General features: G+C 38.3%; 8 protein-coding genes and 2 pseudogenes across 13 annotated transcripts; 3 read left to right on the top strand and 7 right to left on the bottom strand.

The window, feature by feature from the left end:
• Positions 1–2,274: 2,274 nt before the first annotated feature.
• LOC109133423 (uncharacterized) lies at positions 2,275–2,863 on the bottom strand. The gene has a single exon (XM_019246530.2). The coding sequence runs from the start codon at positions 2,709–2,711 to the stop codon at positions 2,403–2,405; it is 309 nt and encodes a 102-aa protein (XP_019102075.1). The 5' UTR covers positions 2,712–2,863; the 3' UTR covers positions 2,275–2,402.
• Positions 2,864–3,986: 1,123 nt separating this feature from the next.
• Positions 3,987–6,232, bottom strand: LOC104792360 (putative sucrose-phosphatase 2). Its single transcript, XM_010518489.3, has 8 exons — positions 5,991–6,232; positions 5,615–5,914; positions 5,410–5,511; positions 5,113–5,307; positions 4,734–5,024; positions 4,465–4,651; positions 4,340–4,386; positions 3,987–4,263 (listed from the first exon to the last, which is right to left on the bottom strand). The coding sequence occupies exons 1-8, from the start codon at positions 6,048–6,050 to the stop codon at positions 4,177–4,179; spliced, it is 1,269 nt and encodes a 422-aa protein (XP_010516791.2). The 5' UTR covers positions 6,051–6,232; the 3' UTR covers positions 3,987–4,176.
• An 87-nt stretch (positions 6,233–6,319) lies between these two features.
• Positions 6,320–7,605, bottom strand: LOC104699257 (uncharacterized). Its single transcript, XM_010414588.2, has 3 exons — positions 7,264–7,605; positions 6,698–7,040; positions 6,320–6,617 (listed from the first exon to the last, which is right to left on the bottom strand). Exons 1-3 carry the CDS (start codon positions 7,413–7,415, stop codon positions 6,531–6,533), a joined length of 582 nt encoding a protein of 193 aa, XP_010412890.2. The 5' UTR covers positions 7,416–7,605; the 3' UTR covers positions 6,320–6,530.
• A 1,927-nt stretch (positions 7,606–9,532) lies between these two features.
• LOC104792358 (uncharacterized) lies at positions 9,533–10,367 on the bottom strand (annotated as a pseudogene). Its single transcript, XR_015560407.1, has 3 exons — positions 10,224–10,367; positions 9,779–10,132; positions 9,533–9,707 (listed from the first exon to the last, which is right to left on the bottom strand). The product of XR_015560407.1 is annotated as an uncharacterized LOC104792358 (transcript).
• Positions 10,368–10,586: 219 nt separating this feature from the next.
• LOC104699256 (ATP synthase subunit d, mitochondrial-like) lies at positions 10,587–11,158 on the top strand (annotated as a pseudogene).
• A 508-nt stretch (positions 11,159–11,666) lies between these two features.
• Positions 11,667–16,433, bottom strand: LOC104792356 (uncharacterized). The gene is made up of 7 exons (XM_019246936.2): positions 14,572–16,433; positions 13,769–14,186; positions 13,414–13,558; positions 13,073–13,188; positions 12,897–12,975; positions 12,285–12,518; positions 11,667–12,200 (listed from the first exon to the last, which is right to left on the bottom strand). The coding sequence occupies exons 1-7, from the start codon at positions 15,680–15,682 to the stop codon at positions 11,856–11,858; spliced, it is 2,448 nt and encodes an 815-aa protein (XP_019102481.2). The 5' UTR covers positions 15,683–16,433; the 3' UTR covers positions 11,667–11,855.
• Positions 16,434–16,590: 157 nt separating this feature from the next.
• LOC104792355 (mitochondrial import inner membrane translocase subunit TIM14-1) lies at positions 16,591–18,444 on the bottom strand. Its single transcript, XM_010518486.3, has 3 exons — positions 18,176–18,444; positions 17,066–17,244; positions 16,591–16,951 (listed from the first exon to the last, which is right to left on the bottom strand). Exons 1-3 carry the CDS (start codon positions 18,176–18,178, stop codon positions 16,795–16,797), a joined length of 339 nt encoding a protein of 112 aa, XP_010516788.1. The 5' UTR covers positions 18,179–18,444; the 3' UTR covers positions 16,591–16,794.
• A 24-nt stretch (positions 18,445–18,468) lies between these two features.
• Positions 18,469–20,458, bottom strand: LOC104792353 (uncharacterized). The gene is made up of 2 exons (XM_010518485.3): positions 20,210–20,458; positions 18,469–19,249 (listed from the first exon to the last, which is right to left on the bottom strand). Exons 1-2 carry the CDS (start codon positions 20,283–20,285, stop codon positions 18,603–18,605), a joined length of 723 nt encoding a protein of 240 aa, XP_010516787.1. The 5' UTR covers positions 20,286–20,458; the 3' UTR covers positions 18,469–18,602.
• Positions 20,459–22,612: 2,154 nt separating this feature from the next.
• On the top strand, positions 22,613–25,027 carry LOC104792352 (cyclic nucleotide-gated ion channel 11). Of its 5 annotated transcripts, none has more exons than XM_087454493.1 (7): positions 22,613–22,936; positions 23,032–23,088; positions 23,167–23,506; positions 23,610–23,820; positions 23,913–24,289; positions 24,382–24,493; positions 24,577–25,027. In XM_087454493.1, exons 2-5 carry the CDS (start codon positions 23,060–23,062, stop codon positions 23,969–23,971), a joined length of 639 nt encoding a protein of 212 aa, XP_087310619.1. In that variant the 5' UTR covers positions 22,613–22,936; positions 23,032–23,059; the 3' UTR covers positions 23,972–24,289; positions 24,382–24,493; positions 24,577–25,027. The 5 variants fall into 5 exon arrangements, with proteins under 5 accessions (XP_087310619.1, XP_010516786.2, XP_010516785.2 ...); XM_010518484.3 differs by having other exon boundaries at positions 22,737–22,940; XM_010518483.3 differs by having other exon boundaries at positions 22,797–22,936.
• A 175-nt stretch (positions 25,028–25,202) lies between these two features.
• LOC104792351 (serine carboxypeptidase-like 26) lies at positions 25,203–27,770 on the top strand. Its single transcript, XM_010518481.3, has 9 exons — positions 25,203–25,694; positions 25,775–25,870; positions 25,959–26,051; positions 26,135–26,208; positions 26,298–26,564; positions 26,956–27,083; positions 27,180–27,275; positions 27,361–27,466; positions 27,553–27,770. Exons 1-9 carry the CDS (start codon positions 25,331–25,333, stop codon positions 27,691–27,693), a joined length of 1,365 nt encoding a protein of 454 aa, XP_010516783.1. The 5' UTR covers positions 25,203–25,330; the 3' UTR covers positions 27,694–27,770.
• Positions 27,771–27,839: the final 69 nt, after the last annotated feature.

Below are 27,839 nucleotides of genomic sequence, written 5' to 3'. Positions count from 1 at the left end.
GAAAGATTTATCGATTGGTAATATATAATTACTTGTAACTCTCATGCATGGCGTCATCGTCTCTAGGTTTCCACGTGCTCTTTTGATTTTGTGGATTTTTTTCCTCATCATTCATTACTCCAAAAGCTTACAAGATTTTATCGAATAGCTAAGCTATTATGAAAATCATCTCAAAACTTGTTTTCTATGATTTGTTCTGCTATCGCCACACTAAAAGTCCTTTCTTTTAAAGCCATCCATTCTTTAATTGTTTTGGTCAAAACACTTTTAAATGTAGAATTTTTCTTTTGATGAATTACAACCAAAAAACTAAGTGTATTAGTGATATATACGTAGTCATATCAATTATTTTAATTATATTTTAACGAACGTAACATATTTTCAAAATTAAATATATTATGTTTTTATAGTACGTACTGCAGTGTAAGATATTCAATTACCGATGGATGGATTAGCATTTATGATAGTGTTTACAAAATGAAATTTAGAAACTAACTTAATTTATAGAATTAGTACGTGTCTCGTATAGCAGGAAATACATTTGTACTATGTACAAGTCCTCCAACTAAAAAAAAAAAAAAATTATGAAGGAAGGTAAGATGTCTTTGGTCCAAATGTTTCGATTTAAACTTTTAATCTAACATTGTGTCATTTTAATAATAAAGAATCTTTGTTTATAAGACTTGAGACCAATGCATACAACATAAAAATAAATTTACTCCTATATATATATTATGTACATAAATATGTCGTGGTAATGAATAAAATACATCTCGAGATGGAGAATCTACGTGATCAATAAATGAACATGGTTAAGTAATAAGTTTTGTGAGACAGATGTAACATAATAGGTGCTCTCAAGTCTCATGGAAATGTGAAGATCATATATAGTTTTTTTTTACTTTTTTTAACGCAAATCCTTGAAAAAAGATTAAGAGAGTAGGGTTTGCTTTTAGCGTACGTGTGGTGGAAAAGCGAGGGACAAAGTCGTAACGTATGATTGATTTGAAATCTCGTTTTCGCTGTTAATAAATGATCAGAAACGGCGACGTTTCTCCTGCCGGTAGATTTGCCATCGCCTTCGAACCGACACTGTCTTTGGTAGTTGGTTTTGCTCCTTCTTTGATTCGAAGCTCCGTTCCGAGTCAGTCCCACCAACATTATAGAGGACACACAAATCTTCAATTAACAATACGAAAAAAGAAAAAAAAAACAGCTTTTTGATTCATTTTCTTGATATTAAATTTGACCAAAGAGCTCCTCACCCGTAACATGAACCGAATTCTTCACTATTAAGTTTTTTTTTTTCTTCTTCTAATCATTTTTGCTTTAGATTGTATTAGGTGTCAATATATGTTTTTTTGTTTTATAAAGACCAATTGGAGAACAGGAGGGGAGAGATACATTGTTTTAGAAAAAAAAAAGTCAATTGATTTTAAGGGATTTTTATATTAGAGAAAAGAACAATAATTGACAAAAGAATGCATTGTACATAAACTTTTCGAGTAGATGCGAGATGTATGACCATTCGAGATATTACGAAGATCTTGTAATATGACGTTATTAAAGAGAGAATCCTTCAATTAATTTACCATTGATTCGATTCTTGCAAATTTAAAGAATGATAGGACAATAATATGATGTGAAACTACGTATTTATATTTGTATGTTGTAGTTAGTTTACACAATGATTAATAATCCGCTACCTAACTAGAATATCCATTTATTGTGTTATATACTTATATATGTACTTATGTATATACACATTACATACCTTACAATATACTGTAGTGTTATGTACTTATGTATATATAGTTTAGGTTGATAAAGGCGAAATCAATGGTGAACGAAAACAAAGATCGAGGAAACTCAATGGTAAATGTTAGGTGTGGCATTATTTGTAGTAGTAATGACTGATCGACAAAAAAAATTCATCAACTAAAATTTGTAATCTAATGATTTATATTAACATCGTTTGTTGTGTACTTGTGTTACCGTCCAAATTAAAACTATGAAGTTGTTAAATGTTAGTTTGAACCGACTCTAAAGGTTTTAGAGTTCGATCCAAAAATTATACTAAATCATAAGAAAACTTGTAATAGGAAAAAGAAAACGACAAACAAATAAATGGCACGGGTAAGACTGATTTTGTGAAAGTCCCAAATACGATTGGGCTTTTCCAGAAGGCCCATATTGTGTTTTCCCCGAGAAAACAAAACTGGTTGTTGTGCACTTTGAACTTTTGGCTAAATGTTGCATATTTGGTTGCCTGGCTGGTACCAATTAATACGCTAGTCGATACGAATTCAGAACATTAACAACACATCTACGTCCATTGACAAGTTGACATTGAATGGGGTATGTAGCGACTATAGAATGAATACCAAATTAGAAAGAAAAAACTAGTGTGTTGAATGTTGACTTGTTATAGAACTTGACTCTTTTATGGGATTCCTGCTTATTCTGCTTTCATGATCCTCCAACTTTGATTTGCGAAAACTCCGGCGATACTCTTCGTTGTTCCCTGATGGTTCCACCATATCTTCTGCAAAACTCACTTTCTTCTTCTTTTTCTTGCTTTCCTTACTAGGATGTTGAGGTTCGAGCTTGCCCATGTAATCAGAGAGGAGACGCTTGTGAAGCTGAGCAGCAAGGAGCACCACGCTTCCGGAGACAGCAAAGACTGTCATGAACCCAATTGAGCTTTCCATCGTCGTCTGAGATTTGGTTGCTGTTAATTTAAATGAGAGATGTAAGATATCAGACGATATTGTGACATGATCTGAGTTTCGAGGAAGGGAAGTATTCTGTTGAAAGTATTATCCATTAATGATGATGACTCTCTTCTTTTTCCAAACTTATGAAACAGTTGTATAGAGAGTTGAAAACTTGAAAAAGCACAAAAGGAAAATAAATAAAGGCATGGAAGTGGAAGGTTTGGTAATAAATGGAAGGTGGACTTTGTAAGAATTAAATATGAATCAGAATTTTTTTTTTCTTTTTGGACTAGTGTAGATACTAAATACATATCGACGAACTATAGAACAAGTTGAGGTTGTGTATTACTTACTTCAATTGCGAAAGTTATCTCTCGGATATGTAGCACGAGTCTTCGTTTCTTCTGCAGTTAAAAAGATTTTTGTTGGTCACATGCATAACCAATCACTTCTTGATCTTAGGGTTTGGTATTTTCGTTCGTTTTTGCTATATCTTTCTAAGACGTGAATAACTTCTTTTATAAAGGATTACCCTGATTCGTAAATCCTAATCCAGTTAGGAATAATCTTTTCCTAAGTCCAAGTGGAATAGTAATATTTTATTCATAGAGCCTCCCTATATATATATGAAACAATCTCTAAACTCCATGATATCAGAAAAAGTTTTTATAAATAGAGTTAAGTTCATTCTGGTCAGTTATAAAGTTGAACAAACGGGTAAGATACATGCAGATGATTTAAACTTTATAATCACCTAACATAACAATTGTAAACAAGTTATAAAGTTACTTGTGGCCAAATAATATTCCTACACATCTCTTTGTTTTTTTCCCCTTAATTTTTTTTTTCCTTAAAGACAACAGTAGCAACCAACCAACCAGCCTATCCTGTGTGGTTCTTTTTCTTTAAAATATAAAATATTAATTTTTGGAAAACCAAAAAAAGGGGGGAAAAAAAAGCTTTGTGAAGAAACAAGAAAATTATGAGGAGTAAACCAAGAAAATTATTCCCAAATCGTTTGATTTTTTTTATCTGTGGAGAAAGAATTTGATTTGTCCAATAAATACAACTTAAACAACAAAGATCAGAAGCTATTCTAATTGACCGTTCAAAGACTCTTCTTTTTTTTTTGGCCAACCCATGGAATCCATCAATCCAATGCTAATTAATTGACTTTACCAATTCAAAAAATTGCTGAGTCTTATGCAAATGGACACTATCATATACTACTATTTGTTTGTATAGTGTAGTATTTAAAGAAAAGTAAAATTTAACTTGAAGATATAGATCATAGATGTAGAAATAAGAATGAGTTTTGAGATCCAAGTTTTATTGAAAAGACAATGTTTTATCGAATCTCGTGTCTATTTATACCGAAGGTTCAACGTTTTATGGCAGAGAAGATGATAAGATACGAAAGAGAAGAAAGCCTTAGTCGGCTACAGAGGGATGAGGTGACTCAGATGATCCAGGTGCTATCATCCTTCACCTCTGATTCTTTCGACCATGTTTGCTGTACATGTTCCCACACCAGCCCTTCTCCTTCCTGCACAATCCACATTAACGATCAATCAACAAACCTCAATGAGGTAGCTCTTATTTACTCAAATCTCTTCTCATACCTTTGAGGTGAATTTGATAGTGGTTGTGCAGCATCTGCGTTCTTCACCTGCAAGAAAAAAATAGGATTACATTTTCATGGGTTATATATTAAGGATGATGGAGTTTTAGGTAATAAGGCTTTTACCACTTTGCTCCCATTTATCAAGCTTTACTATCCATGTCCCAGGAGAAGTATCTGTTGCAAGGACTTGATCTGCCCAAACCCGAAACTTCTTCCCTTGTTTGTCTCCGTAGTACTTGCGCAACTCATCAATTGTATCTCTCAGAGATTTTTCAGCACCAGATGGATGGACAAACACACCACTGGGGTGCTGTAAGAGGGTTTGACACAAGAGTCAGATATATTATTATCCCACTGCAACACGTCATTTTATACTATGTTACAATACTTACACATGAAGCTTTGAGGCTAGCAGTGTATGCGTCACAGTTGTCAACCTCACCCCGTCTCCATCTCTCATAGAACAAAAAGAACTTCACAACCTCGTGACCAGGGTTCACATTCTCCGTCTTGCACTCTAAGAAGTCAGAGACATCCCTTGGAGAGAGGTTTGGACCAAGCTTGAAGTGACCAATGGCTTCTATAATCCCACCTGCACACCTCTCCTTTGCATGGATCACCTTTGGGTTGTCTTTTGCATTTTCAGCATGCCACTTCAACAGCTCTTCTTGAGCATTGCTTACCTGGGAGAACAAACTAACAGATCTCAACATCGATATGAAAATGAAATGCAGAGAGATGGCTGAACCATGATTGAAAACAGAAACCAACCATGACGCCATAAACATCAGGAATGCTAAACAGTTCAGCATCGTTTCCTGAGTCGCCACAAGCAAGAGTATTAACAGGGAGCTTTCCTTCAGTCTTCAGCTTCTTGAGCAGATACGCAAGCGCTTGTCCCTTTCCAGCACCTTGTGGTAAAATATCCAAATCCATGCCTCCACTGTAAATAATTTTGACATCCAACTGAAACAACCAACATAAACAATCTGTTAAGTAACAAAACCTCAAAAAAAGACAACACAAAAGCTCAGATGCTACGGATAGCATTATCAAAGCAAAACTCACCCCACGTTTCTCAAACCGTTGTGAAAGCTCCTTAGTAACTTCCTGAGCCTTACTCTTATCAACATAAAAGCTAACCTTGTGTGGCCTCTGCTCAGTTTCAGCCTACAAGCAGCGATTCACACACTCTCGTCATCATTGTACCATTGAGTAAACCACTAGAGAGAGAGATAAGAAACTTTTGTTAACCCAGTGAGAGTGAGAGTACCTGAAGCTTCAACTCAGAAAACTTGCTAGCTTCTTCTTTAACAATACCCAAATCCCATTTATTGTTCAAAGTATCAACCCAACCATGATCAGGAACCATAGAGTTACCATAAGTAATCTCAGTTCCAACAGACATAATTGTAATATCAGGAGTCAACAAAGGTTTCTCCTTTCGAAGCTCTTTATACAAAGTTGGTGATCTCCCCGTTGAGAAAACAAGAAACGAGTCATGGCGATAAGCGTGTTCCCACAATGAATTGAATCTCAATAGAGAGAGATTCTCAGGATCATGATGATCCACCTGCACATACACACACACACACATGTATCAATCAATCAAACAACAATCATAAGGTTAAAAAAGGTTTAATTTTTACCATAGTATGATCAAGATCCGATACAATCATGAGACGAGGTGGTGATGTTAGCCGCTCCATGATTGCTAGTGAGAATGCTGTCGATCAGAATTAGACGAACGAGAACATTCACAGTCACAGGGGAGGAGAAGGAGATGTGATGCTAATGCTTACCTCAAATTCGGATCGACGATCTCTTCTTGGCCTTTGGTTTTGTTGTGCGATCCAAGAAGATGATTACACGTGTAACATATCCAACGAGCAACGGATACGAATAAATTTACAAGTATATTCGTTTTTATTATATATACTTAATAACTAAAATATTTGTTACTAGAAACATCGAATGATGATGATGTTAACAAAACATTTATTCATTAACATATTCAAGATTTGGTTTCCTTTTTACAAAGAACCAAATTCAAGAAATTATTACACCAGGAGAAAAGGAGCAGCAATGCAAACAAACTTAAACCGGTAGTTGCATACACATATTACACATGAGAACAGAAGCAAGCAAAGCAAACATAAGCACACACTTGATAAGATAAAGGATTTGAGCTAGGAAGAAGATGTATCCTCTTGGTGATCAAATCGGAAGATGACTCCATCATCCTTCTTGAAATAATGTGTCGTGTGATCCACCACCTGAAACACCAACAATTTTTATGTCAATTACAAAGAATCACTCAGTACTAGTTTAGATTGATAAAAAAACCTCAACTCACATTTGTGTCGGTGAGCTCTAAGTTGTAAAAGTCCATGGAACTGTCTTTGAAGAGTGGTCCAGCATGCCAAGTACCATGGTTGAGTTTGATATACTTCGGTCCCGAGATTCTGAAGACGCGCACCTCGTCAACAGGAGGAGGAACGTACCAATGACCAGACTTTGATTTGACTTTATTATCTACTCCCTTTCCAACATCATCATCGTTTTTGATAATAGACGGCTTAGCGACTCCAAGATACCAAACGTGACCACCTATTGATCCTAGACACTGTGTCACGTTTGCGTGATGAGTGATGCTGCCAAATCTCAAGGGTGCATCATTGAGCGTCATTAGATAGAACCTGTTCCCCAAATCCCAAAGTGTGTACAAGTATAATCCACAGTGAGTGAGAGATCAAAGAGACGAACAAATCTGAAAACCTAAAAAATCTCATACATACATATATATACATATATATATATACAAAAGTCACAATCACATAGACTGGTGGTAGATTAGTCCCGCTCAAAGTTGAGGGATTCTAGAATCATCTAGGGAGAGAGTAGAGTAGAGTAGAGAGGTACCGTGGGGTTCCTTTGGAGAGATCCAATTGAGCATCGTTTGGACCGAAACGTTCACCATCACGAGAGACTTCGATGACTTGACCATAGTCTGCGAAGGTCTCAGAAGTAGCTTCGATCGGGATCAGATTCACTTCCACAAGTGATTTCGCCATTATTGTAAATTGTGACTTCACGACACAAAAAAATAATTGAAGGTGAAGCTGATTGAGCTGTTTTTTTATCCACTCAAAAAAAAAAGAGAGTTTAAAATCGATCAGAAAACACCCAAAATATATTTGGGCTTTATTATAAATTTAAGACATATGAGATCAAACTGAAAATAAGAGATAAAATAAAGGGATCGTTTTGTATTTTCTGGATTGTTGTTTATATAATCTTCTTCTTCGTCCTTGGGTCCTTTGGTAGGCTGCAACCGTTGCTTCAGCACCTCCTCACATGTACAAAGAAGCTTACAATAGTGAGTGAACACATTGACTGAGATTTGCCTAAATTTTGGGCTTATTTTTTTTTACATTTCATTTACATAGACAAACAGAAACAGAGATGGAGCCATAACTCATGCACGAAAGGAACGTGGAAATGTGGAAGAGGTGGTTCCTTAATAACATTAGGAAGACCAATTCTCTTCTCTTTATTTTTTAACTTGAAACAAAATAAGCATAATCAAACATGACAAGTTGAACTGGTCTCCGGTTCAATCGGTTCTGCATATGTATTAGGACGATGATGTTATAGAGTAGAGAAGTATAACTAAGGCTAAATGTGTAATTAAGTATTGTATAAAACCCTTATGTACATGAGTATATATAGTGTAATCTTATGATCAATACAATTAAGTCTTTCCAATCTTTACACTAAAATACAACCGGGATGGATCGATTGCTAAATACAAGGCTAGATTGGTTGTTCGTGAGTTCAATCAGGAATATGGGATTGATTATTCCGAGACCTTCAGTCCAATAATTAAATCCACTACGATTCACCTGGTTTTGGAGATTGCCATTAAGAAGGATTGGATGATTCAACATGTTGATATCAATAATGCTTTTTTACAAGGTACATTAGAGGAAGAGGTGTATGTATCTCAACCACCAGGTTTTGTTGATCGTGATTACCACATCACGTATGTCGTTTGTGGAAAGCTCTCTATGGGTTGAAACAAGCACCACATGCTTGGTACCAAGAACTACGACGGTTCCTTCTTGACTCTGGTTACAAGACCTCGGTTGGGGACAACAACTTGTTTGTTTTCAAACACGGTACTTCACATGTGTATGTTCTTGTTTATGTGGATGATATTATCATCACTGGTCCTGCGTCTCTGGTACTTGCTTTTCACTCATCTCTTGCTCGTCGTTTCTCGCTTAAGGACCTTGGTCCTTTAAGTTACTTCTTGGGTATGGAAGCAACACGCACATCTTCCAGACTTCATTTGATGCAAAGGAAGTACATCACTGATATTCTGGCCAAAACTAACATGCAGGATGCTAAACCTGTTCCGACCCCAATGTCTTCTTCCTCTCAGCTCACGGTTCTGTCTGGTACACCACTGACTGATGCGAAAGAATATCGGATGGTAGTTGGTAGTCTGCAGTACCTCGCGTTCACAAGACCGGATATTGCCTTCCCGGTTAATCGTCTTTCGCAGTTTATGCATCATCCAACCAATCTACATTGGCAAGCTGTGAAGAGAGTGTTACGGTATCTTGCTGGAACGAGATCACACGGTATCTTTCTGCGTCGTGATGCTCCTCTTACTATCCATGCATTTTCTGATGCTGATAGGGGTCGAGATAAAGCAAACTATGTGTCCACCAATGCTTATATCATATACTTTGGTGGCAGTCCGGTGTCTTGGTCGTCAAAGAAACAGCTAAGTGTCTCTCGATCGTCGACTGAGGCTGAATACCGAGCAGTCGCTAACACAGCATCGGAACTTAAATGGATATGCTCATTGTTAATGAGTTGGGTATTGATCTTCCACTGGATCCGGTAATATACTGTGACAATATTGGAGCAACATACCTTTTTGCTAATCCTGTTTTTCATTACAAGATGAAACACGTTGCCCTCGACTATCATTTCGTTCGGGAAAACGTTCAGTCTGGTACACTTCGGGTAGCTCACATTTCGGGTGATGATCAACTCGCCGATGCTCTTACTAAACCAATTCCGCCACCGCGTTTCACAGAGTTAAATTTCAAGATTGGCGTCAAGAAACTGCCTCCATCTTGAGGGGGCGTATAGAGTAGAGAAGTATAACTAAGGCTAAATGTGTAATTAAGTATTGTATAAAACCCTTATGTACATGAGTATATATAGTGTAACCTTATGATCAATACAATTAAGTCTTTCCTTACAGATGTCTCCTCCTATATGGGTTCTTCAAATCGGAAGATGACTCCATTGTTCTTCCTGAAATCATATGTCGTCTCATCCACCACCTAAGAACGTATCAATCATCAATTAATTAATGTCGTCGATACAAGAATATGATTACTAATATGTCACTCACATCAGTGTCGCTGAGCTCAAGGTTGTAGAAGTCCATGGAGCTGTCACTGAAGAGCGGTCCAACATGCCAAGTACCACGGTTGTATTTAACAAACTTTGTTCCAGAGACCCTGAAGACACGCACCTCTTCAACAGGAGGAGGAGCGTACAAGTGACCATACTTTGATTCTACAACTGTTGTAGTATCTACTACTACTCTCCTTGCATCATCATCATCACCTTCAATAAGAGATGGCTTAGCCACTCCGAGTACCAAACACGAGCTCCTATTGATCCTATGCACTGTGTCACGTTTGCGTGATGAGTGATCTTTGAAAAGCCAAAGGATGTATCTTGTAGCGGCATAATATATAGCCTGTCAGTCACACAGTGAGGAACGTGATTACAAAAAACAAATCTGAATATATATTATTTTGGATCGGGACAGAGTAGAGTAGAAAGAGTACCGTGGGGTTCCTCTGGAGAGATCCAACTGAGCGTCGTTGGGACCGAAATGGTCACCATCACGAGAGGCTTCAATGATTTGACCATAGTCAGCGAAGGTCTCAGAAGTAGCTTCGATCGGGATCAGATTGATCACTTTCTCCATCGTTGACCTCCTCCACAAGAAAATCAAGATTCCGAGCTATTTATACTCACAAAAAAAGTCTTTTAAATAATAATCAGAAAACACCCAATTTTGGGGTTTTTGTTTAATTTTAAAAGTATGGGATTAGAGTGAAACTTTTGAGGAAAATAAGGGACTATACTTCTTCTCCTTCCTTTTGTGAGCTCCTTGGTCTTGTTGTCTTCGTCGTCAGATCATCAGAGAGAGCATTTGTGGGTGGGGGAGAGAAAAGAAAATGAGCGGAGCCGGAAAGAAAGTGGCGGATGTGGCATTCAAAGCTTCGAGGACGATAGACTGGGATGCTATGGCTAAAGTTCTTGTCTCTGATGCGGCTCGCAAAGAGTTCTTAAGTCTTCGTGTATAGCTTATGACAGTAAGTACACTTATTTCTTTTTTACTTTTTCATTACCTTCTGTTTGATTCTTGAGGGATAACTTTACTTGTTTTCTACCTTAAACCTCTGAATAGAGGAATCTGCTTAACCAAGAACTAAAGTTGAAATCTTCCTCTTGCTGCAGGCGTTGAAATCCCCAAGTACGTGGACAATGTAACTCCTGAGTACAAGCCCAAGTTTGATGCTTTGGTGAGTTACACCATATAGAAAGTAGTAGATTGTTAACATGTTTCCAGTTTTTAAGCTTCTCATACCAAGTTTTATAGTTGCTTTGTCTCATGCTATATGAGTAGTTGGTAGAACTGAAAGAAGCAGAGCAGAAATCCCTAAAGGAATCTGAGCGACTGGAGAAAGAAATCATTGATGTCCAAGAGATTAGCGTAAGTAATTTTGGAACAAATTTATGATATAAGATAAGAAGATCAACAACAAGGAGGGATTTTGATACATATATCTTGCTTGTGTTGGGGTTGGGTGGTTGATCACAGAAAAAGCTAAGCACAATGACGGCGGATGAGTATTTTGAGAAGCATCCAGAGCTGAAAAAGAAGTTAGATGATGAAATCCGCAACGAGTACTGGGGATACTGAGAGCATTATTTCTTAAAGACACTGTGAATTTGTGAAGCTTATCATAAAAATAAGCAGTGATTTTGTACTGATAGACTCCTTTGGTTTGAGTCTAGGCTAGACTGTCTAGCAAATTCGCAACGTTGTTTTTTCTTAATCAACATATTTACCAACACGAGAAAAAAGCTTATTTACTGTACTATGTTGGTGACAAAAGGGAGTAACAAATTGAGCTTAACATTCGTATTATGGCGATTTGACGTAACTGTGTATACCATTGAAGTAGTTGTAACTTGTAAACTCTGAAAGCACCAATCCATTGTAGGGAGCGCAAAAATAGCTTCTTCTTTTTTTTTTAACCAGAGGGTTTGAAACTTACCAATGCACAACAAAATCATGAACTATTTTTTGTCAAAAATTTGCAAAGTAGCATTTAACAAAAGAGGAGAGTCTCCGGCTTAAACTGCCCCCAAAAAACTTCGTAGCAGCAAAGCAAAGTGATATCCCATTAGCAAAGCTTCTTCTGTCCAAGCTGATCCGCTAGCATAGCTTCCTTGTTCTTCTGCATAGCTTTCTTGGCTAGTTCGTAGCCAGCAAAGTTCATAGCACCTAGAGGAGCCACCCAGAAGAATCTCGGGACTGCTCCTTTGAACAAACCAAGCGGTCCTTCATTACGCAGAATCGAGACAACAACCATGGACATTGAGATCGGTCTCCCTGGTGTTGCAGTCATCATTCTCGTCTTCATCACATCGAATGGGGTTGTTACAACTGCTGCTATACCTCCTGACACCGCCCCAACCGCTATTGTTTCCCATGCCTCGAGTTCTCTTCCCAGCGCTTGCGCCACCATCTACAATACCCACACAAAACCCCAATCAATACAACAAATACAGTTTTGACCATTTTGATAATCTCATCATTTCGGTTTTCTTACCTTTTTGGACTCTGCGTACAGTCCCATGCCAACAACGTATAGTGGAACTTCACGGCAAAGAGTTGCGCCTGTCCCACGGAAAAAGCCCCTTGGACCATCTTGCTTCCACGTCCCTACAATGGCTTCCCCAACATTATTGAACATGCCAGCCTGCAACCGTTGCTTCAGCACCTCACATGGAATCCGCACAGCTGTGCCTAATAGCGTGCTGCAGAATGATGCAATCGATTGAACCTGCAACAAATGCTCAACATTGCTTACTGAGTACAAAACACAAAGATCAGAAACCCCAAATGCAGAGAATGTAACTGTTAACCAAAGCCGGTTGGGTTCTTCTTCAGAAACCATATACAACTATATCAAACCAAGCGATTAAGAGACCCTAAAGCCCCAGCAGCATCAGGAATATATTATTATAGCCATAAACTATAGAGGGCAAAAACAGTGGTGAGGTTCGAGGAAAACGCTATAATGTTGGGTTTTCCAGAGGACAAGTGGAGTTTTGAAGTCATTTAATACTAGCTTCTTCAGTAACGCAACATCTACAGGAACCCATAATAATACATAGTCTTGAAGCACAAAAATTAGAACAGTGAGTAGAGTGATCATCACCTGAATTTCTGGGAGATTGGGAGCAAAATTGATCAACACTAGTTTGCTTGCTTCGAATATTCCTGTCCGTAGGCCATGGCTACAATGATGAAAGAGATTAAACCAAATGGAAATGAAATTTCACAAGTAGAACTGTAGAAGTAAAAGTATCTTTGATTTGAAACAACTGAAAAGACCTTGAAAATTGTCCAAGAATTGCTGGAATAGAACCCCTATATACTCCCCGTACACCAATCTCTGGAAGCTTTGCTATTACTTCAGGAAATGATAACGTTGATGCTTGCACACGTGTCTGGCAAGAAAGTGATAATGAAATCCGTCAAAGCAATAGTATGAAAACATAAGCCAGGAGAAAATATTTGCATACTACATCTATCTAAACATGCTAATATCGTAGAAGCAGATGTCAATTAGGTCCTGGTGGAGGCTGAGCGTTGTGGTGGCCATATTCTCACCTAAACTTGTGAAAATTGAGCATTAACTTATATCCAGCTGCAAAAGCAACAAGAGGACTCACCTTGATTGTGTCAATCGGATGCAGTAAAGAAGTGGAGAGAGCAGAGGCAAGCCCTCCCGCTAATGCAGATTTTAGAACATCTCCAGCAGGTAACGCCACAGGGGGTGCAACAGCAACAACAGTCGCAGCTTCAAACCAGATGTTCCTATACAAGTAAAAATAGCACCAATCACCATCGGTAGGACAACACAAATTACAGGTTTGAAGTGTCTACGGAAATCAACATGAAATAGATGAGGGAAACCAAGGGGGAACTGGTCCGGTTCAATCCAAACAATTTTACTCATTAGTTCAAAGACAAAATGCTACAAAATAAAAACATCAATTTTGTTCTACAGCAAAGAATTATACTTACCGAGGATCATCTTGTAACCGCTCATATGGCAGCAAAACCATGAAATTACGGAAATGTCCATATGATATAGACTCCTCGGCATCAGCCTTCAAAAATCGCATCATGGCTATAGCATTTTCTTCATTAGCAGGAAGTCCTGCGTTATCTAGTGATGCTAATATCTCACTCTTCTGAAGAGTACCGGACTTGGTCAAACAGAGAGAAGTATACGCACGGAGGATGGTCGGCTCCTTCTGTTCCATCAAGGACAAAAATTGCTTCCAACCAAACGATTTCGAGAAAAGATGACTCCTAGCTCGTCGCATAAATTCCTTGGCGTACCTTCTTGGCAATTTTCTTCTCCTCATTGCAATTTCCAGGTCTTCCAAAGTAACTTTACCATCACCATCTCTATCTAATTCTTCAAAGAACCTCCTGCCTGGAAGCCACAGAGAGTTATATTGCACGAAATGGAATTCCTATATTATAATACAGAACGTAATACAAAAGCAAATAAGAAATGTGTTTCCTTGTATTAGCAGACAATTTAGTATTGAGAAACTGCAACATATATTACTTGAGTTATAACAACTGAGACATTAGTTTACGATGCTGACAAGAGCAGACAATAAAAGCGAAGAAGAAATGATAAAGTATGTCTTTATCCAATTCGCTATAGCAACAACACAAAATGCGTTCAACACTCAACTTCAAGCTTTGGCAAGATGAGTAATAAACATGCAATGCGTTCAACACTCAACTCTCTTTGCTTACTAAGTTATCAAGAATATGTTAGGATAATAATAAAAAGGAAGGATTCATACCTTCAGACTCGGTGTATCTGAAAAAATCCTGAACAGAAATAAGTTTTTTCTTGTCCGGGTGGTCTCTTGAAGGTCGTCCTAATTGCGGTAAAAGCTCAATAAGCTCAGTTAATGAAATCGTGGACAGCGTGGATTTTAAACGCTCTACATTTGACAAAGGTATACTGAGAAGTCCACTAGCAAGGTTCTGTGGAGAATCAACCGCACTTTCGTCCTTACCAGCAGTACTGACATTACTTTCATCAACATCTCCACTCATGGGAGATGTCAGACCAGCTATACCTGACGCCACATCTCCAACTCTGGCAAACATCAGGTTCCCGAGGAATCCATTAACGTCGAGTTTTCTAGCCTCCCAAATGTTAAAGATAAGTGGACTATCATTACGAGTAGTAGCTTCCTTGGAACAACAAGATTCATTCTCTGAACTGTCCTGTAAAAACTGGTCCAGCTTCTGGAGATTCTGAGTCATCATTTCAACAACAAAACACATGGCACATTCAATAGAAAAAGGGTTCCCTTCCTTTTCAGCTTTTCGAGTTGCAAATGTAGAAGCCTTTGATTTAAGGCAGTGTTTACGTGAATGCAAAAGACTGTTCTCATCATCATCCCCCAATTTGTGAATCCTCTTTTTACCAATCTTGAAAGGAATAGGAAAAGCATGAACAAAGCCACTAACCAACAAAGACCAAGTCATGGCAAACTTGAAGCAATTGGTACAAGAATCATCATCTTTCTCCAAAGACTTGTCTTTCTTCAACCCAACCTCACCTCTACTACGACTGGCTAAATTGGGAGAAAACATGGCAAAGAGTGACTTCACAGGGATCTTGATAGACAAACCTTTCTTCCTCTCTTCACTAACCACACAGTGAACATTATTAGCAATGTCGTCAAATTCAGGAGTAGCAGCACAAATCCGTTTCTTCTTCTTACTGTTTCTTCCAGATGATCTCAAAGCAAGACCCAGATCCCTTTCTTTGGTAACCCAGCAGTTTTCAATATCTCTAGCCGCCTTTTTAACACCGAGCTCAATCGGAAGAAGAGCATCTTTAACAACTACTTGGATAGAATTGAATATAGTCTCCATAGGATCATTACTCGACACCATTGCGTCACTCTGTTACACCACACAAACCATTCAATGGGAGAGAGATACCAAAGACAAAGATCGAACCCTAGGAAAACGAAACGAATCGAATCGAAGTTCTCAAAGAAAACCCAAAGTCCCCCTCGGATAAAAGAAACCCTAAAAAACTGCTACGAAAGGAATTAAAAAAGAATCAGAAGAAAAAGAAAAAGAAAAAGAAGCGTAGCGAAGACGATTCAGATATCGATTTTGGCCAGTATTGGGGGTGGACACAGAGCGTTAAGCAAAAGGGGCGAGTGGGATAACTGAGAATCGAAAGGAGATGAGAATGAGAGAGAGCTAAAGCTTAAAACAGAGAGAGAGCAAGATATGGTGAGAGTAAGAAATGAGAAGAGAGGAGGAGGGAGGAGGTAACCATGAAATGATGATGACCCCTCTTTTGCCTTTTTAGTTCCTTCCCTTCTTCCTTCTTTCTTTTCTTTCTTCTTCTTTTTTTTCTTTTGGGTTTAGAAAGACAATAAAAAATGAAAAAATTGCAAGAAGATAAAAAGACATGGATATTTATAACAGATAATATTTAATGTACGAATTTTCATGTAATGGATAAATCATGACCGGGTCTCATAAAATCATCGTAATCCAGTTTTATGCCTTTTTTAGTTTTTAGCTATTAATTTTTTTATAAAAAAAAAAATAAAGAAGTCGACAAGGTATATTAAAAAAAAAGCCGAGAAGCTATATTTAAAAAAAGACATGAAATACACTGTAGAATAATATGAAAATAAAATAGTCTTTGTAATATAATAAACCAATACGAAAATATATAAAAAGAAAAAAAAAAAAAAAAAGAGTTTTGTGGAGGGAGTTGCTAATAAGGGGAACGAATGGATAGAGGTTGACGTAAGACATTGCTGGAGCCACACGACACGTGTACAAGAGTTTCTATTACTGGATTTTTAAGCATATCCAACAAAGACTCCAACGTTGATAACTTTATCAGAAACGACCACAAAGATTTTTGAGTGTCACAAACAGACCACAAGCTTATTGGTATAATTTAGCTTAGCATACAATTTAACAATGCAGTTCTATAACAAAATAGAAGGGACAGAGAGTCCTCTTTGCTTAAGATTTTAAAATGCGGATCCGCTGCTTTTAGTTTTGCCGAGCATCATGTCTTTAGCTTCATTGATCTTAGAGGCTAGGAAATGGCTACCACCTGCATCTGGATGGTTTGCTACCATTACCTTCCTGTGTGCTTCCTTCACTTTCTCTGCCGCTACATTCTCCCTGTGATTAAGTTCCAAAACCCACATTTGAAACAATGTTACACTTTCATAGAAAGAACTATGCTATAGACCAAAGAGAAACATAGTTCTGTGTGTGTGTGTGTGTTTACTTCACCTGATGCCAAGAATAAGAGCAGCTTCCCTTTTCGTCATTGTAGGCTGGAAACCGCCGTCATAGAATTTCTTAATTCTGGGTCTCGGTGGTCTTGCCTTGAATGCTTGCCATGCTTGGATTCCATATCGACCAGCAAGTGCAGTCGCAGCTACCGCCACCCCCGCTATAAATGGTGTCGCCTGTTATTACCAACAAACGCATAACCTAAGTATTCATCTGTATGCTTCATTCTTCATATCATCATCTTCCTCCAATTCACAGGGAATAATAATAGATCAAACTCACTTATCGGATGAGGTGTAAGATGTTCTATATATCCATTTTTCTTTCAGTTTCTCAAGATCCATTTGATAAAATAAGCATCTATGAACACAACTTGCATTCAAATCATTTACTTTTTTGCAAAGAGGACTGACTGATAAGGAGAGGGTACAATAAATATATACTTTTTTGAAAAGAGGACTGACTAATAAGGAGAAGGTACAATAACGCACACGACATTAAGATTTAAGAGGTAAGCAAACAACGAGAATCCAGAGGGCACTAGGACACTGGTGCATCAATGAAAGAAGCTTGAGCTAATAAGTAGGTTGCAGTCAAGTTTTTAAACCTTATCCGGCTTAAACTCTACCGCAGCTGAACTCAAACCAAACACAAACCCTTTCAAGACCACTGGAGAAAGACTCGACTAGTCAACTCCTTGTAATTTGAAAGAGAAGAGCCAGGGGTATCAACATAATCAACGATTTAACTTGAAAATTATCCTTCAGGATCATTATAACTTTGACTAATCAAAACAAAGGTGAGCATGATTTTGGATTCCAAAGGTGAGCATGATTTTGGATTCCAAAGGTTTGCATAAAAATCAATACTCTTTATGAAGCACCACCCAGATTCACAAAATTGTCAACATGAATGAATATTCAAAACTGCAAATGAATCATGACTTAATAATGCCAAGTACTTCTCCAACATCGAATCGAAAACAAACGATTAACCAATAATTACATTACCGACGGATCCTAATTCATGAAATGAAACCCGATGGCTAAATCTAAATCTAACGGATGAACCCTAATTTCTGGAAGAGAGTAGTATTCCAAAATTTACCATTCAGCAATCTGGGATTCTTCGTTTCATCCACAGATTGATTTGGAATCGCTTTCTCAGAGTTGGTTTTGCAAAGCCGTCACTGGTGGTGACTCACCGGTGCCTTCAGAGCTCTCCGATGGCTGGCTGCTGTAACCAAATGGGACTAAACAATCAAAACCCCTTGTGCGCAACCGGTTTTTAATACAAGCCGGTTATCCTGGTTCGTCTAATTGATTCCGTAACCGTTTTTATTTTTTTTATTTTAATTTGTCAGTAGATTTACCAATTGGATTAAACTTTGACGACTCGAGTGAGACCAACTCTTTTATTATTTGCATCATTCGGGTGTTAGCCATGAGAAAGGGAGGTTCAATGATCCAAAAAAGCTACAACCCCCAACAAAAGAGACAAAGTATAACAAAGAAACGAAAAATGGATTATTGGATTACAAGTTCTTGAAAGCAGAGTCATGAGCATCCTTTGGAGGAGTAAGCCTGGCCAACAATGCCTTGTTTGGGCAATGATCTGCGTCCACAAAGTAGTAATCCCCGTTAGCCTTAAAGCTCACATACGGTCTTTGCGTGTCTGGATAACGTATGTCTGAGAACTTCAGTGTCTTTGGGGTGAATGTGCCGAGCCATGTCATCATCTCAACCTCAAAAGTGTCTGAACCAGGCTGCCACCTCAGCTTGTGCACGTAAGGACTAACGAACCAGTGGAGAGCAGCGGTTGTGGATGCACTGAGGAAAATCACAGTCGAGGCAACCGCACCTTTCATGATCACGTTCAGTCCAGGGGAAGTCATGAATGTGATGACTGGGCCGAGAGAAACTGAGAGACAGCAGGTGGAGAGTGAGAGGAGTTTCACTTTCTTGATCGTGGATGAGATTTGGCCATAGTAAACAACTCCTCCATCGTTTTCTTCTTTCTTGTCTTGAGGTCCGATGCTTATCTTGTGCTCATCATCGTCATCTTCTCTAGTCTTTGCTCCAGATGATGCCCAGCTTCTCTGGTTAAGAGATGGAACCTGGAATCTGACCTTCGGGATCACTGATGATGACCATGATCCTGCTATTGACCGATGATGATATCCTGCAATCACATACTTGATGAGTCAGTGCCATTCTTCTATATTAGCATAAGACACTGACGAACACAAAAGTTCCACCAAATAGTTAGACTCAATATCAGTAAACGGAAGATTTAAGGCTAGATCTGATCCTGTGACCACTTTTGACTTTTGAAGGATAGAACCACAGCAAGACATTATCAATGGCATTGGACTCCGACCATAGTCTTAAACAACAACTAAAGCTCAGAAACTCTTCAATGGGTTGGAACACCCCTAGATTTTCATTTCTCATCTAATCTAAATGAAGCTTAACGAATCTGTGCCATTCCTCTACTTACTAAAGACACTAACAAAACTGGAAATTGGACTAAATTGTTCGACTCAATTTCGGTAAATTAGAGCTTTAAAGACTGTAACAACAGTTGAAGATCTAGGCTAGATCTGATCTCGTGATCATTAGTGACTTTTGAGGGATAGAACCACAGCAAGCACCAGAAGAAACTATCAATTGCATTGGAACCAGAGTATTGCCTAAAACAACAGAAAAGACTCAAAACGCTTCAATGAAACTGGAAAAATCCTAGCTTGCCAAATGAAGCTCACTTTCAAATCCGTTGAACTTTATCGAAAAGGTCAGACCCAGACTATAATATATTTGCCTTAACAACTGCTAAGACTCAAAATACATAACTGAACTGGCAAAACCCTAACCTAAACATTTCTCATCCATTTGAGAAGCTCTGGTATATAATAATTACTCATAATCAATTTCAAACCAACTTCAGTATATTGGATTTGATCAGATCAATGCTTACACCATAAAATCGAAAAAGGAAAACAGAATCGCGAGAGAGTGGGTATTAGCATTTGGGTATACAAAACCCAGAAAGGTAATAATAGCAGCCATTTCTCTAATTCTAAAGCCGTATCTTAAAAACAATGATGGAAGCAGGATGATATAGTGGAGAGATAGAAAGAACCTGTAGTAGTGAAGGTCGAGGAAGAGAGACGTCGTGATTGGGAGCGAATCAAGTGAATCAGAGCTGATCTTCCCATCGCCGTTTCTGTTGCTCTCGATTGCAGGATTCAGGTCCTCCTCCCCCAAATGAATGTGTTGTAGGGTTTTAGATATAATTGTTTATTTTTATTTTGTTAGAATTTTGTAATTTGTCAAAGTTAGCTTTGGTCGTCTAGTGGCGAGGGTAGGTCGCTTGTGCACCGCGACGGGTGGCGTGTTCGATTCCATTTTTTGTTCTATATTATTGAGCAGATTTTTTTTTTTCTTTCAACTATTTTCCATTGATTTTTAAATATATTGTATTAAAGGGGCTCAATGGGGAATGCAGCCGTTAATGCTGGTGCTTGGGCTAACATGTTTGCAATAGCTGTATAGTGGGGATGGAAATGGCGATCTTATAATGTTTTTAGGGAGAAGAGAATTTGCAGGAATAGAATATGGTTTATCAAGGATCTGGCCGCAGAAGTCACTTTGGCTGATATGCGACGTCGTGAAGAGCTTCCTTCAAGGGTGCGAGTGGAACGGTAGATTAGTTGGCTGGCACCAACGTAGGGTTGGTACAAGATTAACACTGATGAAGCTTCACTGGGTAATCCGGGTTTTGCAGAGGCAGGGGGTGTTACGAGATAGTGATAGGAGTTGGTGTGGAGGGTTTGCGGTTAATATTGGTAGATGCTCTGCGCAGTTAGCGGAGTTATGGGATGTGTACTATGGATTGCATATGACGTGGGAGAAGCGTATTCAGTGGGTTGAACTGGAGGTGGATTCGGAAACAGTGGTGGATTTTCTTAAACAAGGGATAAGCGAGTCTCATCCCTTGTCGTTCTTGGTGCGGATGTGTCATGACTTTCTTGTTAGAGACTGGATAGTCCGGTTTACGCATGTGTATCGAGAAACTAATTAACCGCCTAGCGGATGGGTTAGCAAACTATGCATTCTCTTCACCTCTTGGTTGGCATGTTTTTACAGTAGCTCCTACTATAGCTGAGTTTTTGTTACATGACGATGTTAATGGTACTCTGTGCAATAGACGAATTTGTGTGTAACCGGTTTTATTTCTTTTAATAAATTATGGGGGCCTTTGACCCCTGGGCATTCACCAAAAAGGGGCTCAATGACATTCTTTTTAGTTGTTTTCAAAAAAAGATTTATTTCATAAGTGTACTTAAAAAATACTAATTAATGTATACGATTGACTATGTATGAGAGCCGCTCTTTGTGCTACCAGATTCAAAGTGACCTATATATGAGCCTCACAAGATTAAACCGCTGCCAATGTGCACAAGATTCATATATGACCCATATATGAGCCTCACAAAAAAAATCTCTTGTGCCCATGTGCAGTGACATTGTTATGTTGTTTAGTGACATCGTTGGAGAGAAATGGGCAGATTCTCCTCCATCTATATGCTTCCAATCTACAAGGAACTGATCGTCGCATGCCTCATGATATGGGTTTTCATGGTACATATATTCTAACGAAATTATTGTAACTTAATGAGCGTTTCTTTTTGGATGCACTTAATTGACTAGTAAAGAAGCTTATCAGCTACGCTCTAAGCAGACTCTTGGAGTCAAGCAGTACTTTGAGTCCCCTTCATCCAAAGTTTAGTAACATGGTCGAAATAATTGGCTTAGCTAGGGCCAGGGCAGGGAGAAAAGTAAACGGAGACTATAAGCAGACTCTTTGAGTCAAGCAATTTGAGTCCTTTCATCCAAAGTTTAGTATAACATGGTCGAAATAATTGGGATAGGGGCAGGGAGAAAAGTAAACGGAGACTATAAACAGACTCTTTGAGTCAAGCACTTTGAGTCCCTTCTTTCAAGCCAAGAACAATTTCATTAGTTGATGCGAAAAAAAAAAAAAATTAGTCGAAATTAAAGATACTATATGTTAAATTTTCGATCGTTTTTTTTTTTCTTGCCACCTTGAGCCAGAGGGTGCAAAACAAGAGATGACGAAGGCACAACTAGCTAACCCTAGAACAACCTTTTGACAAGCGGTTAAATGGCAACCATATCTGATTTAATTAGGGTTCGTTATATGGCGCAACTTGTTTTATCATTTTAGTGATACTTTAAACAAAAAAATTATAAACCAAGTTAATTATAATTAACGGAACTTAAAAAACCCCGCAGAGTTCACTTATATAATTTAAATAGTACATGCAATAAAATGCTGAATCAAATAACCAAAATTCTCCATAAAATTATATATTTGCAATTAATTATCTTTGTATTTTTATGTATTAGAGGCATATTAAATTTTAAAACAGAAAGGTTCTCGGAACCGAACTAATATTCTAAAATGGCAAGTTGTAAAAATTGGATTATATATGAATAAGTTGAATAATCTTCATCTTCTACATTCTGGGAAATACGTCGTCGTATATAGAAAAAAAAACAAATAATTTGTATAAAAAATGTGGCCTTTTATGTATAATATTTTTCTTGTGGTTATAGGGCTATTACCCTTTTTATTACGTGGTAGGCACGGCACTAAGCTTCTGCATTTACTTTGAATCTTCCTTCTGATGAGAAAGTCCGATAAGCTTGGGAATATCGATATTCCCACAATCTCTCACTGTCATGTTTTCGTTTTCGCTCTTAATTTCTTATATAAATTGAATTGAGGTTCTCAGTTTCTCTTAGGACTCTGATTTTCGTCAGTCAGCCAACACCTTACAGTGTACGTACGTAATACTATATTAGCTCCGTTTGGTTTCTAATATATTTTTCGACTATAGAGTGACTTCGTTTTCTCTCTGGTAAATAACATTGCAGATTGAGCAGCTGATCACTGCATACAAACATGAATATTGAGATGAGTAGTTCTGCAAGGTAGCTAGTTAAAAATAACTTATACGTACATATTTTGTTTAAAATTTTTGTTGTTGTAGTGATATCTTGTTGGTACAGGTCGGGGACTGGGAATTGTGTTAAAGAAGGCTTAAAGAAGGTTTACGAGAAGATAGACACCCCTAAATACTTGAGGAACTCCTTTTTGACAGTTTGTGTGGTTGCTTTGGCTATTGATCCTTTGTTTCTCTTTATTCCTGAAATTGATTATCAAAAATCATGCATCGGTTTCGACAAAACGCTTGGTCGTGCAGTTAGTAACCTTCGTAGCTTAATTGACGGACTCTATCTAATGCACATGATTGTTTCTATATTCATACCTTTGAGAAGCAAGATGAGCGGAAGAAAACAATATATCTTCAGTATTGTTGACATTGTCTCTATTGTCCCCATTCCTCATGTACGTATTATATATTATTCTCTCTCCTTTGTACTTTAATTTACGTCGTGCTTTGTTGTAAATTTTTATATTCTGAGAGATGTTCCAATACAAAATCTTGTAGGTAATGGTTTTCCACCTTCTCCGTAATAAAGGGGGGGTCTTATCTGGTGTGAAAGAGAATACTCAAGTGGACCATAGTTGGTCTGTATATACCAAGAATCATTCGCATCTTTCCGATTTACAAAGAAGCGACAAAAACCAGCGTTACAGTAGTAAGATCAAAGTGGATTGGAGCTCTTATAAACCTTTTGCTCTTCCTGTTGTGCAGTTATGTAAGTCTTAATTTACTATTTTTATTTGTTAATTATACGACATCAAGAGAATTGTTACCAATATTTATATGATATATGCATGTGCTTGCCAGGTGTTTGGGGCTTTCTGGTACGTTACTGCAATAGAAAAGCAAAGCATATGCTGGCATGACGCTTGGAATAAGATTATGCATGGGAATGAGACTATGCATGACTTTGGGAGTGACACTAGGTGGAAACAAGTCAATATCACGGAGCTGTACTGTGCACATGGTAAAGACAACAGTCTTTTTCTGAAAGATTCATGCCCAGTAATCGACCCAGCCGAAATCAGAAAAACATCCGAAAAATTGGCCGGGAACAAAACTATATACGAGTACGACTTTGGTATGTACGGTGACGTAGTGGAGTCTCAGGTGGGAAGTGTTAATCTAAGGGATTTTCCAAAGAAGTTCTTCTACTGCTTTTGGTGGGCTCTCGGAAATCTTAGGTTTGTACTACATCCAAACTCTCTCTCAAATTGTGAGAAGAAGAAAAAAAGATGATATATAGCTAAACGTTGCATGTGTTTAATGATTACAGTACCTTTGGCGAAAAACTCAAGCCAGGCAACTCTGCAACAGACATCTTTTTGGCTATCCTCATGTGTGCCTGTGGTTTATTCTTGGTTGCTGTACTCATTGGAAACGTTCAGGTAATATAAATATGCTCATACCACATACATACATTTATTTATTTTGATGTCGTAAAACTGATTCCTTTAGGGTGTGATCACAGAAATACTTGCTATCAAGTACCGTCAGAGCAGACGAAATGAATGAAAGAAAGAGAGACATAGAAACATGGATGACGTATAGGAACCTACCAGAAGAGCTCAAGAAACGCATTAAGGAAAACGAGAAAGCCCTAAGAAAAAATTTGAGAGGCACGGATGAAGAATCTCTTCTTCGTCGCTTCCCAGAAGACCTCAGACGCGAAACCCAACTCTATCTTGATGAGCATAGTGCATAATTCGTTATACCGGATGACATTAAATCCGTTATACCGGATGGCATCAAACCGGACCAGGATTATAATGGAACAATGTGTCTTCGTTTAATGTTTACTATTGTTGTTTATGGACTACTTATCTTCCCACTTCCCAATTGTATTTATGAATCTTTTTTTCCATCCATCTATTGTCTTTGTATCCTTCTATTGAAATAAAACCTATCTCCTCCATTTCTCACTTCACGTATTTGATTTCTATGGTCTAATTTAGTTTAGAATAGAGGACAAAAACAAAGATTGTGTAACAAACATGAAAGTTGGATGACGCCTAGTAAAACGGATGATGATACGGACATGGCATTGGCAAGGTCATCTCATCGTATGAAGTAGTTAAATAAAGTCAATGCTGTAAAGAAACTATACAAATATTAACGGCCATGACTATATCAATCAATCTCTCTCTGGACCACCAACCACATTTTTTTACCTTTATTTTATACAAATGATTCTGTAACCAAAAACATTGAAATCTTCACCCACCATGGCTCGATACCTTCTCTTCTTCTTCTTCTTCTTCCTAACTCTACTCCCTTACTACGCTTCTTGTTGCAGAGACGAACAAGAAAAGGACCGAATCTATCACCTTCCCGGTGAACCAAACGATGTCTCTTTCTCTCACTTCTCTGGTTACATCACCGTCAACGAGCCAGCAGGAAGAGCACTCTTCTACTGGCTCACTGAGTCACCACCGAGTCTAAACCCCGAGTCTAAGCCACTCGTCCTCTGGCTCAACGGTGGCCCTGGTTGCTCCTCCCTTGCTTACGGCGCTGCTGAAGAAATCGGACCTTTTCGAATCAATCCTGATGGCAAAACCCTTTACCACAATCCTTACTCTTGGAACCAATGTAACACCTCTCTCCCCTCTCTCTCTATCTCTCTGTTTCTACCTTAAAGTAACAATCTTTTTTTTTTTTATTGCGGGCAGTGGCGAATTTGCTGTTTCTTGAATCTCCAGCTGGTGTTGGTTTCTCGTATTCGAATACCACTTCCGATTTGTACACTGCCGGAGACAAGAGAACTGGTAAAGTTGTGACCTTTTGACCCCTCTCTCTCTCTCCCTAGATTCGATTTGATTTATGATCAAACATCTGATGATTTTTGTTTTCCAGCTGAAGATGCGTATGTGTTTCTTGTGAATTGGTTTGAGAGGTTTCCACAGTACAAGCAAAGGGAATTCTACATTGCTGGAGAAAGCTATGCAGGTTAGTATCATTGGTTCTCTATTCAATTGGAAGCCCTTTTGCTTTTGTTTGTCTTAGCTAAGCATTTTCACTTTTCTTCTTAGGTCATTATGTTCCTCAGTTGTCACAAATTGTTTATGAGAAGCGAAATCCATTTATCAACTTCAAAGGCTTCATTGTAAGCAAACAAAAAAGCACCAAAGTCCCATTTTGAACAAAACTTGTTTTTGTGTTTGTGATCAAAGTGAGTTTCTTCTTCTTATGTAGGTGGGGAATGCTGTGATTGATGACTATCATGATTACGTGGGTTTATTTGAGTATTGGTGGACTCATGGGTTGATATCTGATCTCACTTACCACAACTTACGGATCACATGTGAATTTGGATCATCCGAGCACCCGTCCCCTGAATGCAGCAAGGCCATGGAAGCTGCAGATTTGGAGCAAGGGCATATTGATCCCTATAGCATTTACACTATCACTTGTAAAAAGGAGGCCGCAGCTCTTAGGTCTCGCTTCTCCAGGGTTCGTCATGTGAGTTTTCCATCACTGCCTGTCATCTTCTTTTAACTACTATTCCCAGCTCAAGTTATGTAGTTTTGTTCATTAAGAGGTTCCAACTTTACTATGCAGAATTTACTGTACTAGAGCCTCTATTTGTGCTACCAGATTCAAATGACCAATATATGACCCTCACAAGAACCTTATTTCTCATTTCAATAAGTAGATACTTAGGGTAGTCCAAGTAGGGTAGTAGAGTGGCTATTACATGCAAATAAAGTTTCAGATTGTCTCTCTGCTACTTGATGCCAATTCATTGCTCTATGGCTGCTCCTATAGATCCAAGTTACACTATTAAGGCACAGTCCATAGGTAACAAGATTTGACAAATTTATATTCTTGCTAAGCTTTTTCTTGAACTCAGCCATGGATGTGGAGAGCATATGACCCTTGCACAGAGAGATACTCCGGCATGTATTTCAATTCTCCAGAGGTTCAAAAGGCTATGCATGCTAATATAACGGGACTAGCTTATCCGTGGAAAACTTGCAGGTAATAAATATAACACTAATCAGTTATCAAATTTACAAGAAATTTTCTCTTGTTTCCATCTATGTGTAGTGACATATATAGTTTTATCTTTTTTAGTGACATCGTTGGAGAGAAATGGGCAGATTCTCCTCTATCTATGCTTCCAATCTACAAGGAACTCATCGCTGCAGGCCTCAGGATATGGGTTTTCAGGTAGCTAATTCGCTTTTTTATCACTGTCTTATACCCCCCGGTTTGGTATCATCATTGATATCTTGTTCTGTAAATTTGGATGCAGCGGAGACACTGATTCAGTGGTTCCCATTACTGGAACACGATACTCCATTAGAGCGCTCAAGTTACAACCACTCTCCAAATGGTACCCGTGGAACGACAGTGGACAGGTCGGAAAAAAACAACAAAATACTCTGTTTCTTTGTATCATTTCTTTCTTCTGTGGGATTAAATTCATGTGTAAGTGAAACAACAGGTTGGTGGGTGGAGCCAAGTTTACAAAGGCTTGACTCTGGTGACAATACATGGAGCAGGACATGAGGTACCTCTTCACCGCCCTCGCCGAGGTTTTCTTCTTTTCCAGTCGTTTCTTGACAACAAGCCATTGCCTATGTAAATTCAAGAAACTGTGATAAATAGCAGAGCATTTGTGCAAGTGTATAAATAAGAAGTAATGACATCTATTTCACATTATCAGTTCTACCAGTTCATTGACATTACTAACACACAACCCTTCAGGTTATGTGTCTAAATCCTAACAGA

Source organism: Camelina sativa, chromosome 6 (genome assembly GCF_030686135.1).
Source record: "Camelina sativa cultivar CO46 ecotype springtype chromosome 6, ASM3068613v1".
Classification (NCBI taxonomy): domain Eukaryota; kingdom Viridiplantae; phylum Streptophyta; class Magnoliopsida; order Brassicales; family Brassicaceae; genus Camelina; species Camelina sativa.
This window is presented reverse-complemented; position numbering and strand designations above follow the sequence as displayed.